At 39.2% G+C, this 14,410-nt stretch overlaps 1 protein-coding gene across 2 annotated transcripts; it reads right to left on the bottom strand.

The window, feature by feature from the left end:
- Positions 1-12,166: 12,166 nt before the first annotated feature.
- On the bottom strand, positions 12,167-13,118 carry LOC111884230 (uncharacterized). 2 transcript variants are annotated; one of them, XM_023880545.3, is made up of 3 exons: positions 12,860-13,118; positions 12,480-12,758; positions 12,167-12,341 (listed from the first exon to the last, which is right to left on the bottom strand). In XM_023880545.3, exons 1-3 carry the CDS (start codon positions 13,023-13,025, stop codon positions 12,316-12,318), a joined length of 471 nt encoding a protein of 156 aa, XP_023736313.1. In that variant the 5' UTR covers positions 13,026-13,118; the 3' UTR covers positions 12,167-12,315. The 2 variants fall into 2 exon arrangements, with proteins under 2 accessions (XP_023736313.1, XP_023736312.1); XM_023880544.3 differs by having other exon boundaries at positions 12,167-12,758; positions 12,860-13,116.
- Between the last annotated feature and the right edge of the window lie 1,292 nt (positions 13,119-14,410).

Raw genomic sequence — 14,410 nt, 5'->3', positions numbered from 1 at the left:
TCGACGAGTGGGATGAACAGCTCGTCGAGTCGGATGAAGTTGGGCATGTACTCACAGTTGGAAGAACAACTCGGCGAGTTGGATGAAGATTGCCTTGTACTCGGCGAGTCTGTTCTTGGACTCGGCGAGTCAGGTCGCGAAAACCCAAACCCTTCGAGTTGAGACTCGAAACAGTGAGTCGAATGGAGACTCGGTGAGTTGGACAGGTCAGGACTCGGTAATCGGTAGACTCGGCGAGTCATGGACTGACTCGGCGAGTCGAGTCGCTAAGAGGAGGATTCTGAGCATATGAACTCGGCGAGTCAATAGGGTGACTCGACGAGTAGGGTTGACCTGAAAGGTTGACATTGACCAGGACTTTGACCTTGACCCGAGTTGACTTGGTTGTCTTTCGGGGGTCAGCTAGACTCGGTGTTGCTTTGACATTGGTAGCTCGGGGAGCGAGTGGAGAAGGAGCTCAGAGAGTCGTCGGTCAGCAGCCAGAGGATTATCAGCAGAGTTCGGCAGTGCGAGGTGAGTCTCCTCACTCCTTGTATGGGTCTAAGGAACCAATGCCGGCGCATTTAGAATATGCATGAAAGACCAGGGGGCGGATCTTGGCACACAGTATGTTATTATGTACGGTAGGAAGACCCGGGGGTTAGCCCTAGGCAATATGCATGAAAGACCAGGGGGCGGCTCCTGGCACACAGTATGTTATTATGGATGATAGGAAGACCCGGGGGTTAGCCTTAGGCAATATGTATGAATGACTGGGAGGTGGCTCCTAGCGTATTGTATGCTATTACGTATGAAAGACCAGGAGGTGGCTCCTGGCGCATTGTATGCTATTATATATGAAAGACCAGGAGGTGGCTTCTGGCACACTGTATGTTGTTTAGCTAAGTAGAGTAGTATGTATAGTTGTATTTGTGATACTTGCATAAAAGACCAGGGGGTGGCCCTTGGCACATGTCTGTAAGACCAGGGGTGGCCCTTGGCACTTGTCTGTAAGACCCAGGGAGCGGCCCAGGCTTGACCTAGAAGACCACGTGCGGCCCGTGGCATAATGGCAAGACTATGTTTGGCACATAGCACCTTACTTGATTATGGATAAGTCGGTTATGTATGGTTCTTGGCTATGAATGGTTTGTATGGTATGTGGTATCTGGGGAACTCACTAAGCTTCGTGCTTACGGTTTTCAGTTTTGGTTTCAGGTACTACCGGTAGTGGACGATGGAGCTCGGGATGATCGCATGGCACACACCATAGATTAGTCAGCCTGAGAATGTTTCACTCTGATAATGAACATGTGTTTTGAAAACTAATACTTTGTTTATGTTTTGAAATGATGATTTTACGTTAATTAATATTTTATTAAAAGAAATTTTTAGTCTTGAATTTTGGGACGTTACAAGTTGGTATCAGAGCCTTGGTTTGAGGGATTCGGACATGCTCTCGGATGTGTCTGAACTCAAACTGAGGAATTGGTATAAAAGTTTTCAAATGAAAAGACAGTTTTGTAAAAAGAGAGTTTTTGAGAAAGAAAACGGTTTTAGAAAAGCAAAAAGAATTCAGAAAAAAAAAAAAGAAGAACTTTGAAAAGGGAAAAGAGGTGTGGTGCATGCAATCAGCCGAGCTCAAGTAAGTACCCCAAAAATACCCATACAAGTTTATGTTATGATTATCAGTTGATAGAACAGCATGCTAGATTAGGACTAAGGATCTAGGAATGATGCCTTATGTGCCTATTAAATGTGTTTGACCTGCATGATAGTGCTGATTAGACAGTAGTAGGATAGCCTGTTTAGGTTATGCTTGAGTTATGAGTTTGTGTTGCATGCTAGTTCAGATTTTTACTATGTGTGTATGATTGCTTGAGTATGGTGTGGTTAGATTTTTCCCCTTGTCTGAATGCTGCTTGCTTTGTGCATTGTGGGATTTTGAGTGATGGGAGTTAGCCATTAAGTGGATACGCCACGTCACATGTGATCAGGGTTGAATAATCTCAGAGTGATAGATTTGGCCCTATTGCGCAGCTCTCGTCTGAGTCTAACCGTTGTAGGGACGAGTCTTTTACTCGAAGGATTATCTGAGCCTCGTCACATGTGATGGTATCCTGGTGATGGCTAATTGGCATCGCGAGGAAGCCTTCAGCAGCTAAGGACTGGTTTGAGTTGAGTCAGAGGTTTCCCTAGGGTCAGCCTAGGATAAGGTAGTGCTGGAAGCAGAAGTAGTAGAAAGGGACCTGGTGGAGTCGAAGCAGTTCCTGAGGCAAGTACGGATAGATGTGGAAGATAGTATGGGCCCGTACTACTGAAAGCAGAGGATCCGTACTCGATTTGGGAAGGGCCGAGACAAGACCGGGAACCTGGTAGTGTGTGTGTTTGACCTCACAGTAGTGATCAGTATTCTGATAGTGGTTGGGTTATATTTTCAGCATGGTGACGTTGCGAGAGAGACCAGTGGGCGGGTCAGGATCTGGTTTAGGATCAGGTTCGGGTGCGGGATCCGAACCAGTTGATGATGGGTTCGCGAGTTCATCACATCTGAGATTACGAGAGGCATCCTTGAGGCAACCCCGGTCATTTTCGGGTCGATCAAGGAGGGGATCATCGAGTTGATGGAGGATCGCCTCCGAGCTTTCAGGAGTGATTTGGCGTCTGGCTAGGCAAGTACGCGCATGCTGTCCTTCAAGGACTTCAGAGGGTGTGGTGCACCGGATTTTCACGGGGTGAAGAACCCCATTGCTGCCAGGAGATGGATCGCAGACATTGAGTCTGCACAGTTGACGAGCTTCTGCCCGGATGGGTCGAAGGTCCGCTTTGCGGCGGAATGTTTGAGAGACAGAGCTAGAGATTGGTGGGAGTCAGTTGGAGACTCATTGGGAGCCTCAGTCATCGAGGCTATGACCTGGTCAGACTTCGTGACCAGGTTTAAGGCGGAGTTTGCGCCGACAGTGGAGCTTCAGCAGCTGGCCACAGAATTCCTAGACATGAGACAGACGACAGAGTCGGTGGCGGAGATTACCGCCAAGTTTCGGGAGAGGGCCCTATTAGTTCCTCAGTATGCAAGGGATGATGAGATGCAGAGGACCCGCTATCATGACATGTTGAGAGCGGAGATTCGGGAGCATGTCAGCTTCTCGGCATGCCCGACCCTGGACTCTATGATTGCCAGAGCTAGGGAAAGGGAGATCGATCTGGAGCACATTGCAAAGAGGAAGTCAGATCAGACATTCACTTTGGAGGGTCCCGGGAAGAGACCCAAGACTTCAGATCAGCGATTAGTGGGTTGGCAGGGCCGAAGTCAATGCAGCACATGCGGGAAACCGCACGAGGGAGTGTGTCGTTCTAGGGGTTCCAGCTGCTACAAGTGTGGCAGTGATGGTCACGTCAGCAGGGACTGCCCACAGGGAGCAAGCCCATTATGTTTTCACTGCAATCAGGTGGGCCACAAGAGGACCGACTGCCCGACGATGAGGGAAGGAGCAGGGAGTGCGTCTGCCCCAACGACTATGAGGTTTACAGATGGGCGAGAGGGTAGTGCCTTGCAGTGACAGATGCGGAAGATCTGGATTACAACAAGGAATGTTGCAGGTACGTATCTATGGCTATTTTCATTCCTATGTGAATTAGGGAAGTTGTTACCCTGGACTCAGGCGATTTTATGTATGATTTGTCTCTCTGCTTGTATTTGGATCGTATTTTGGAATTGTCATATGCCAATTGCATACCAGGAGCTATTAGTAGCTAGTGTAGGTCATCTTTCACTTCGGGTTCGAAGTGTCCAATATCATCTCGGTTACGGTTGAAAATGGTTCGGGGAGTGGTCAGCCACCATCACCAGGGTTTGATGATTCTAATCTGGTCGTTCGGGATGGCTTTCGGAAGCATCAAGGAAAGTGGCTTATCACCAAGGACTCTGTGCCCATTCCATACTCCGTTGTCTAATTTTGACTTTATATTTATTATTATATATTTAACAGACCGGGACATGAAAAGTCCGTTAAAAATTCATAACTCCTCCATCCGACGTCCGATTTCGTCTTTATTTTTATTGTTGCACTACTATTAACGAGATCTTTGATTCTTGTTTAGAAATTTTCAACTAGAAATCACTCGATCTCATATTCGAACTTTGGGTTGCATAGCGCTAAGTCGGAACCTTGAAAAATCATAACTTCCTCATACGAAGTCAGATTTAAACGTTCTTTTTATGCACGCTCTCGGTTTAACGTATTTTATGACTTTCGTTTAGATTACAAAGGCAAAATATCACACTATTGTAAATTCACTATTTACGTCACACAGTTTCGTACCGGTTCTGTCATGAAACTTCAACAGGTCATAACTTATTCGTTATAACTCGGATTTCGACATTCTTTATATATACGAAATCTTTGTCACGACCACTACAACCTAGTTAAGATTATTCATTCTAAATAATATTTTATCAAAAAGTCACTTTTGATTCTTATCGTCCCAAAATTGACTAGCCCGGATCTACGGGCGTTACAACATCCACAGTCTTCATCTCCACCACCCGTGAATCCATAATATAAGCAAAAACTCTCGAGCATCCCTGATGTAGATACCTCCTAACCCTAGAAGCTGAGCAAATAGTCAGTCCTCTTTGAGTTCTCTCGTCATGAATAACCAGTTCTCCCCCACATAGGGTTCGAACTGTCACCAATTCATGCTCACAATCAATCATAGCCTCATTCATACTCAGCCAATCCATGCCTACGATAAGCTTTGTCCCTTATAGAACAATAGGAACTATACCAGCAGATACTTCTCGCAGAATAACTCAAGAAAGTAACCCCAATGAACTCTCGTAGCACTCACAGTACGGTCATCAACAATCTCTTCCTCTTGCGGGTAATCCAATGCTCCCAGAGCGTCACCAAACTTCTTGTTAAGCGTAAGAGACAAAAGATCGAGTGACACTCGAATCAAAAAGAACATGAGAAGTCTTATCATTAACTAAAAACATCCTAATTCACAATCAAATAAAACATAAGTATAAAATAATTAAAGCAACAAAAATACATGATAGAGACAAATACTAGTAACAACGTCTAGTACAACTCAGGCCTCCTTGTCCGTCAACTGAAATAATTTACTCTTCACCACATGAGCCTCTGCCTTTCACTCTTGGCAATCAGTAATCCTCAACATAGCTGGAGCGGTCCCCTCGTCGCTCCTCCAGATAATCTCAGGCAATCAGCGGCTTTTGGCGAGTCTAATTGCAATGGAAACATATAAGTGCTCCCTAAGTTTAATACCTGCTATAATGACCCACCTGGCCGAAATTGAAGCAACTCCCTCCCTTCTCATGAAAGCTCCCCTCATACAGCCTCCCACACTTGGCACAATGGGCCTGTCCATCTTGGCCTATCAATTGAGAATAAAAACCCTTGGGATTCTCCGATGCACCCTCAACTTCTGACCCTCAGATGGCTTCTGCTTCGACCAAAGCTCTAACTCAATCTCCTGCTCTCGGGCTCTATCAATCATGTCCTCTAGAGTCCAACATCCCGACATGCTAACAAACTTTATGATATCATTCCTCAGCATGTCATGATATCTTGTCTTCTTTATCTCCCCATCAGCCACATACTGCAGAACTAATAGAACCCTCTCCCTGAACTTGGGGGTAATCTCCGCCACAGTCTTTGTCGCATGGACAAGGTCCTAGAACTCCCTCACCAACTGCTGCACCTTAATAGTAGGTGCAAACTCTACTTTGAATCTAGAAACAAAATCATGCCTAGTCATGGCCTCAAAAACATGCGCTTTTAGAGAAAGGCTAACCTCCTCCTACCAATCATGAGCTCTGTCATTCAAATACAAGCATCAAACCTCACTTTCTCCTCCTCAGGGAAAAAGCTCATCCACTGAGCACTCTCCATGTCCACAATCCATCGTCTACTGGGAATGGGGTCCTTCTTTCTGAAGAAGTCAGGGGCCCACAAGCTTTAAAGTCTCGAAAAGTGAGAGTTCGGGTCCAAGACTGGTTGGCAGCCAAATCTTCACGAAAGACCCCGAATTGCTCCTCCGGTAGCTCAATAATCCAATCCTTGATCGACCCGAAGATAATAGAGTTCACCTCAAGGACACCTCGTATAATATTAGCATGATAAACTCCCGCAGACAAGCATCAACTGGTTCAGCACGACAGCCTGAACCTGAACCTGGACCAGAACCGTCTCCATGATAAGTCATCACCATACTGAAAAATAAAAAAAAGGTTGAACACATACTCATAAAGCTCCTCTGTTTAAAAGATCGATAGGATTTCCAAAACTTTCCTTGATTTGGGTATGGATAATGTGCTTTTAGTAGTACGAGCACATACTACCTTGCATACATATCCATACTTTCCTCAAGAATTATCATGAATCTCCTAAGTCACTATTCTATGACTATACTCGTGTGTCCTCATTCTAAACAACACATACAATCATACTAAGAGACTTCTTACACCCTCCTCAGATTCCCTTCTCCATGCTTGCTGAAAGAGCCTCTCTTGACACTGACGATCACCCAATGAATGTAGGTCGCAAATAATTACAATAAAATAGATGTTTGAATAAATTTCTCTACCATAAGGCCTACATCAAACAAGAACATGCAATTCGACTGAATCAAACACTCTAAGGCTATTTAGTCTTAACTATGTACTGCCTTAGTGCATTCATCAAACAATTGCCAGTATTAGCATAAACTCTAAAGCTTATATATACATAACTGACATATAAAAGCATCTCCCTATCAATAATTTTATCATGCAACCTTTAGCAGAGCCTTAGCCCTATATTAACATGCAACTCACAAAATAGCATTTTAAAACATAACACTCATGTATGGGTATTTTGGGAATCACTTACTTGAACTCGACTGATTGCATACATCATACCCTTATTTGTAAAAACCTTTTTAGGAAAAATTGTTTTCTTTCAAAAAAGATTTATCAATTTCTCAGTTTGAGTTTAGACACACCTGAAAGGTGTGACGAATTTCTCAAACCAAGGCTCTGATACCAACTTGTAACGTCCCAAAATACTACTAAAATTTTCATTCTTAGAACATCTAAAAAGAATTCAGTCATTTGTTTCAAAACCAATCAATAAATAAATTATTCTCAAACATTAGAGTGAATCAAACAGATAGTGTGAAATAAACTCTAGGGGATGTTGTGTAATCAAGTCGAGCCCTTCTTTTTGGAGCCAGAAGTACCTGAAACATTTAAACCACAAAACTTTAAGAATAAAGCTTAGTTATTTCCCCAAAATACCACATAACCATACAATCCCCGCCTATTCAATACAAACGGGCCTCACCTAGCATACATTTCGGGAGCCGCCCATCATACATAACTGGTTCCACCCAACATACATGCAAGACTCACAATTACAGCTAGCATCCTACATAGTATAGTAAAAAGTCTAACCTAACAAATGTAGTCAATAACTAATAGGCTCAGACAGTAGAAAATCGGATGTTACACATATCCTATTGAATCATACAATGTAAACTCTTAGTCTACCTTCTAAAAGTAGTCATTTGACTAAAAGTCAACGGTCAAAATCAACTCCAACTGCCTTCTACATTGTGGCAAACCAATGGCCACGTCGTGGTCATTCAATTTAATCTTGATCAAAATCCATTTTTCATGTCGTAACAGACATGCTACCACACCGTGGAAGAATCTAGACAACATAGTCGAGCCCAAGCCAGTCTCCACGTCGTGGCAAGCAAGTCGTCACGCCATGTAAATTGAACAAGGACAGCTTCATATATTAAGCTCTTAACTCCCAATCCTAAGAGCTCTAAAGCTCATATTTGAATCTCTACAAGGTCTTGGTGGATAAAGTTTCCAATTTTATCCACTAAGACACACCAATACATCACGATCACTACTCCAAAGTTCTTAATGTTCTCACCAAAGACAACACGACTGTAAAATGTTATAACTTTTTTTATTATTATTATGGATGATTTCAGGAGGGCTACGTGAGTTTATCTTTTAAGAACTAAAGAAGAAATTTTTTATTGTTTTTCTTTTTTATTTAATATTGTATTTAATTAGTTTGAAAAAGCAAAGACATAGCCACATCTAGAGGGCATTGATTTCGAGTTCCAAATTGTAATTTATCTTTTAAGATATTCAACGTTTGATCAGCAGGATGAGCTAAACACTTATTCAGACTTCATGTACTGAGTAAATTTCAATCGAAGAGTTAGTTTTTGTTAAATGATTTGCAAGAATGTAAAAAAGTTATAAGCTCACATACTTATAATATGAACAGTTCAATCTTATTTATAAACCAGTTCTTTTACATGCAACTTACAGGAAAACCTCACTACAACAATCCTAATACTACTCTCAACACTACTAGAAACAGGGGTTTTAGAGACGGACGAATCCGTCGCTATTCCGTCGCTAAAGGACATTTGCGATGGATTAGCAACAAACATACTCTGTAGCCATTTAAGGTGTGGCTAATAAGCTAGCGATAGATTTAGCGACAGATTACTTTTTCCTTGCGACGAACTTAGCGACGGATCATCCATTGCAAATTCGTCACTTAATACAAATTTTTAGGACTTCAGCGACAAAACTCAATACAATTAATCCGTCGCTGATCCGTCGCAAAACTCTATTCCATGTTTTTTTTATATTTCGTTGCTGATCCCTCGCAATTTAATATATGATTTTTTTTCTTTTCCGTCGCTGATCCCTTGCAAATGAGTAATATCAATTTTTTTTTTTAATTTTTATGTGTATTACAAATCTAAAACAAAAAATAATTATACAATCCCAAATCAAATATTAACATTTAAATACTAAAAACATCAAATAAATGTAGAATCCAAAACCAAACATTAACATTGAAATACCAAAGTTAAACATTGATTGCTATATGACTTCAAAGTATAATGTATAACAATTCTTAATTTCCTCTCATATTTTGCATTTCCGGACATCTTTTCCATTGTTTCATATCTTCCATCCAAAAGAAGGATTGGAATGGAATTGAATTCTGATTCCTATTAACTCATTGAATTAGGCGAACGTGTTGTCCTCCTAGTTTTTGGTACATCAGGGTCTTTGCTGGAAGCATTTGTTGAAAGCAGACTTTTTCTAGTTTATGGAAAGGAGATTACTGTCTACTCATTTGAAACCAAATGTTGGACTGGAATGGAATTGAATTCCCATTCCGACCAAAAAGTAAATGGTAATATATGTTAGTAAAAGAAAATACCGTCTTCGCATACAAGATTCTTTGGAAAATGTCTTCTCTCCTGACATTTGATTCTTTGAACATTTTTGTTGATCATTACAGCACATCTATTACACCAAATTAATAGCATTTTAGTATTTATAAAATTGAATACAACATTTTTTAATTAGGAAGGAAATTATAGAAATGCCCTTCTTTATCAGCACAATTGCACATACTATCTAAAGTTTATTTCATAAAACAATAAAAGTACCAGGCATCAATCATTTCGAGGAGCGAGTCTTGATATTTTCTGACCAAAATCTACATGTAAATAGAGTCATTGACTAGTCAAGTAAACGATCTTTTACAAAAAAAAATGGAGTTCTCTTTTATGCTAAAAAAATGAGAAAGAACTTACATGAAATTTGGCAGTAGACTTTGGATCAAAGAAGGATTTGACTGTGTTGGGTCCAATGGATGCAGCACAAATGATGTACAAGCCTTATGGATTGCTCATAAAAAGAACTTAATAAAACTGCCCTTCATTGACACCATCCATGTATCATCAATAAACCAATCAGAATATTTCTTTATAAACATAATCAACTCATGAATAACAAGTTCAAATGGTCCATACCTATCGAAGATGTTACACTGTGGTTTTAATCAGTTGCTCTTCTAAATGATATCAGTAGCTCCCTGTTTTTTTCAATCACAACTAAATATCAGCGACTACTAAGTAATAAACAAGATGAAAAACAAAAAACAAAATGAAAGAGGTATTACTTACTTGATCATGCCACCAAAGACATTGCCTCTATTAGGATCCTACCATTCCTTTAACAAATCTTGAATGAGTTCTTGGAGATGTTTAAAAGTTCATAATTCTAGTCCTAAAAGTTCTATGAGGTTGTATGTAGGGAGTCACCAACAAACCCTGCATTGTTTAAAAGTTCATAATGCTAGTCCAATTCTCATAACAACCATATGATTGTTGGTATAACTGCACATCTTGAAGAGTAAATTTATTTTAGAAAAAGATATATACTTACTTGAAGGTGAGTGTTGGTATAACTACAAAATTATCATACAAAACAAAACTGCTCTGGATGTAGGGATTTATGGATTCAATAATTCAATAATAATAAACATGAAAAAGGACTTCTTCAGGTAATAAGTATTCAATGTTGGTTTTTCCTAAACATGTTCAAAAAAAATTATAATTGTATTTCCAAAAATTTCAGCAATAAGCCATTGAAAATTAAAAATTTTGTGAAGGAATATTGATAAATTATGAACATGTATCACAATGTCCATCTTATAGCACTTGTTCATATGTGTGTTCTGTGTTTCTGACTCAATAGCTATATTCTTGACCTAAAAGTCAAACATGGATCCTACAAAGAAGATAGGAATATAGAAGATAAGAGTATTGGAAAGAAAATACATACCAGCAATAGCAATAGGTTCAAGACATTCTGAAACTCATGATTGTTGTCGTTCAAAATTGAGCCTCTTGTTAAGTGCCTACACTCGGTACCAATCTCATATCGGTTCAAATCTAGAAAAAAAATTGTATGCTAATTTATATAATCTAGAAAACAGAAATTGGAGTTAAGATGATAATCAACTCGAAAGCCCTACGAAAACAAAAATTAAAGAGTTGAGGAAGGTAGGGCTTAGAAAAACGAGTGGTGATATGAGCCAGAAATAAAAGAAAAGTAAGAGAGCTCTATGTAAATGCAACTTACATGATACTAGAAACCAGAATTGCAAGCTAATGAAGACTAATTTAGATTTGCTTGAGTTTACGATCCGAAGCAACAGAGGATGAACAACCATAACGAACGTCATTGGCAGGAAAACGACGAGTCATAGAGGAAGGGAGATAGACGGAGAGGAAATCCAATAAGGATGTGATCTATGAGGTTTTCTTTTGAGAGGCTTAAGTATACTTCAAAGAGGTGCATTGCAGGTGGATGGTGGTGGAGGTGATTTCTTGGGCGGAGGAGGGATTTGAGTAGACAGAGGGTCGATTAGATCTTTGTGAGGAAATCGTTTAGGGCTTTGGGAAAAATTCAGTGGGAATGAAAAGAAATGCGGGAATGAAAATAAAACGAGGGAAGGAAAAAACAAAGAAAGGCAGGAAATAAAAAAATGAGGCATCTGAATTCTACGAGTGATTGGTGAGGGCCAAGAAAAAAAGGCCATTGATTTTCAACGATCCGCCGTTGTTCCCTAGCTAAAAAGTTTTAATTTGCGACGGATTAGCAAATAACTATTTTTTGTCGATAAATGCTCACCATTCTGTTGTTGATCCATCAGTAATACTTCTCTAAAATTCAATAAGTATTTTGGTCAATATATTTATACTTTCCGTCGCTGATCTCTCGATGAGCCGTCAGTAATTAGCTATGGAATGAATCCGTAGCTGATTCGGTCGCTGAAGGTCATGTTTTTAGTAGTGCAACCATTCCAACTCTCAAAGTAAATTGATTAAAGAAGAACACAAAGACTATCGAAACCATAACAGAAAGCCCTAAATATATTTGTATCAAGTGAGAGAGACGAGAGGAACTGTGTGTGTGAAATGAGCTGTGATAATCTACTGAATGACCCGTCTCCACACCTTCTTCAAATATATAGCTGGATCATCTAATAACCCATAGGTCAAAAGATACGCGCGTCCTTCATCTCCAACTTTCGTAAAAGGCGAGCAATAGTCCATGTCCATTACTTATAAGATATTACAGTGTTCACCCAGACTCAACATTTCTTCATTAATACATTCAGAAGATATCACCAAAACAAATACATACAAAAACAATCTAACACGAAATATAATGGAAATGTTAAGTTTGTAGAACAAAGCAACCACATATTTCAACAAAGAAGAAACCACTGAACCACCACAGCCGTTTAGAGGATAATTAAAAAGATGTACACCATAGTTGTCAATGAATAATGATCATAAGTAACAGCTAATTAAGAAGTAAGAATTTTGGTACATTGTGCGGCTAAACTTTCAATGAAAATAATACAAGGGATCCGCAGAGCACATTTCCAGTTCCGCTTCCAGGTGGATCTGGTTTGGGCCCCACTAAATTGTCCTCACAACTCTTGTTCCTTTTCAAAACCGAAAAAACAATGCCAAAATCATGTAATAACCTAGTAATTATCAGATTACTAATAAATATTACATGGATTAGTTTCCACAAATGGTAAGATCTTTTTTAAATGGTCTAAAACTCAAAGCAAACATACTGTAGATACAAAGATTTGCATGTTGGGATTTAAGAGAAAACTCATCAGAAGTGGTTATGAAACCAGGCACGTTGCATTGTGGTGAACTACTTGCAATCAAACTGGCCCTACACGTGTTCATAACAGCAGATTCACTAGCGCAGTAGATCCCATCCACAGAAGGTATATCCAGTCTGTACACACCATAGCGATTGGTAGTCTTGTTTACAGAGACTGATATCTGTTCAGCTGTTCTTGGTGAAACTGCATTGAACTTGCAGTCGATCCTAACCTCTGCCCCTGCAATCAATTATATAGAATTAAATCAATCAGTCTCTGTAAAATGAAATTACAATCTAATTGAAGATTATTATTAACGAAGGAGAAGGTTGGACAAAAACCTGACAAGAAGTAGCTGTGATTGTTGTTGAAAGAGTTGTTGGAACAGACATCACAGTAGACCATGCCCATCACACTGATGTGAGGTATACTATGTCTTGAACCTTCAAGTTGCATAAACATGGAGGTTGTCACTAACAGAATGAAGATGATGGTTCTTGGTTCCATGATGATGACGACGATGATATGGAGTTTGTGTGTGTGTGTAAGTGGTGTATATATATAGTATATGTGGTTGAAGATGATGCAGGATAGAATGGATAGAGGGACATGTGGAGTCTAAAATGAGATGGGGAAAAAGAAAATTTTCAAACAAAAAACACGTGAATGTGTTTTGGCTGGATGTGTTTTTTGCTTAATAAAGACAGAAATAATGTTTTGTTGTTTATGGAATGTCCAATCTGCATCTTTATTTGTTTGTAAAATAATATGATTAATAAATAATAATGGAGGCTCATTAATGACATCAGTTGGAGTGTAATGATGGTCATGGGAATCCAGTGAAACTGGAGATGGAGTCATGTCATAGAGATACGGAATCATTAATTAAGGCTTTGAAGTTCGTATGTCATCACGTGGCCCAAGCCCCCCTTCTACTTAACAGGCCCATTTCCAATAAATCGAATGGTTATAACTAATGTCATAAATGTGAATATTTATTTTGCACGGACAATGACTTGAAAGGGTAACAAATTTTCGATTTTTTTCACATTTAGTCACTAAACTTTATTTCGTTATCTATTTGTCATTGAACAATTGAAACTGTTCACATTTTACCCTTATGACCGGTTGTTACCAGTCATAAGGGCATAATGTGAACAGTTTCAATAGTTTAATGACAAATAGATAACGAAAAAAAGTTTAGTGACTAAATGTGAACAAAATCAAAAGTTTGTTTTCCTCTAAAAAGTTCAATGGCTACATGTGAACAAACTTCCTATTATATTATGTTTTAGCAAATTATTTATTTTTGTTTAATTGTAGCAACATTTGTTGATGAAGAAATCTATAAAATAAAAAAATTATTTATTTCAATGGGTAGATGAAATAGTTGGTGTCTGATGAAATAAAATGATGAGAAATAGGTGATGATAGAAAGGTGATGATAATTAAGTAAATAGATTATGATGAATAGGTGATGTAGGATGAAAGGTGATACCATAACCTTAACCGACAATGTGGCAGTGTAGTCATCTACCAGAATATAGATGGCGACCACGGGCTATTCTAGACAACCTAGTGGAAACACCAGCAGACCCATAACCTGTAGGTGATGAATTACGAGTTCAGACGATGTTGTAACTACGTATTCATGCGATGATACTCTAACCCCTTACTATGAATTACGAGTTTAGACGATGTTATAACTACATATTCATAGGATGTCACAAATTCCACATGCCAAACCAATGGTCATAAATTACATCAATGAGAATGTTTAATTTTTTTGTAAAACCAAAATCAGATTGAAAATTTTGATTTTTTATTTTGGAAAATGTCAAACTATTGGTTTTTTATTTCGGTTTCGGTTTTTTGTTTTTTTTTTAAATATA

Source organism: Lactuca sativa, chromosome 4 (genome assembly GCF_002870075.4).
Source record: "Lactuca sativa cultivar Salinas chromosome 4, Lsat_Salinas_v11, whole genome shotgun sequence".
Taxonomy (NCBI): Eukaryota; Viridiplantae; Streptophyta; class Magnoliopsida; order Asterales; family Asteraceae; genus Lactuca; species Lactuca sativa.
The sequence above is the reverse complement of the archived record's forward strand: the minus strand, read 5'-3'. Positions and strand labels throughout refer to the sequence as shown.

Bases quoted from the DNA above. Each gene is read 5' to 3' on its own strand.
- LOC111884230 (XM_023880544.3), bottom strand. From the start codon at position 13,025: ATGGAACCAAGAACCATCATCTTCATTCTGTTAGTGACAACCTCCATG. The intron at 12,759-12,859 runs GTTTTTGTCCAA...AATTGATTGCAG, and splicing joins TCACAGCTACTTCTTGTCAG to GGGCAGAGGTTAGGATCGAC.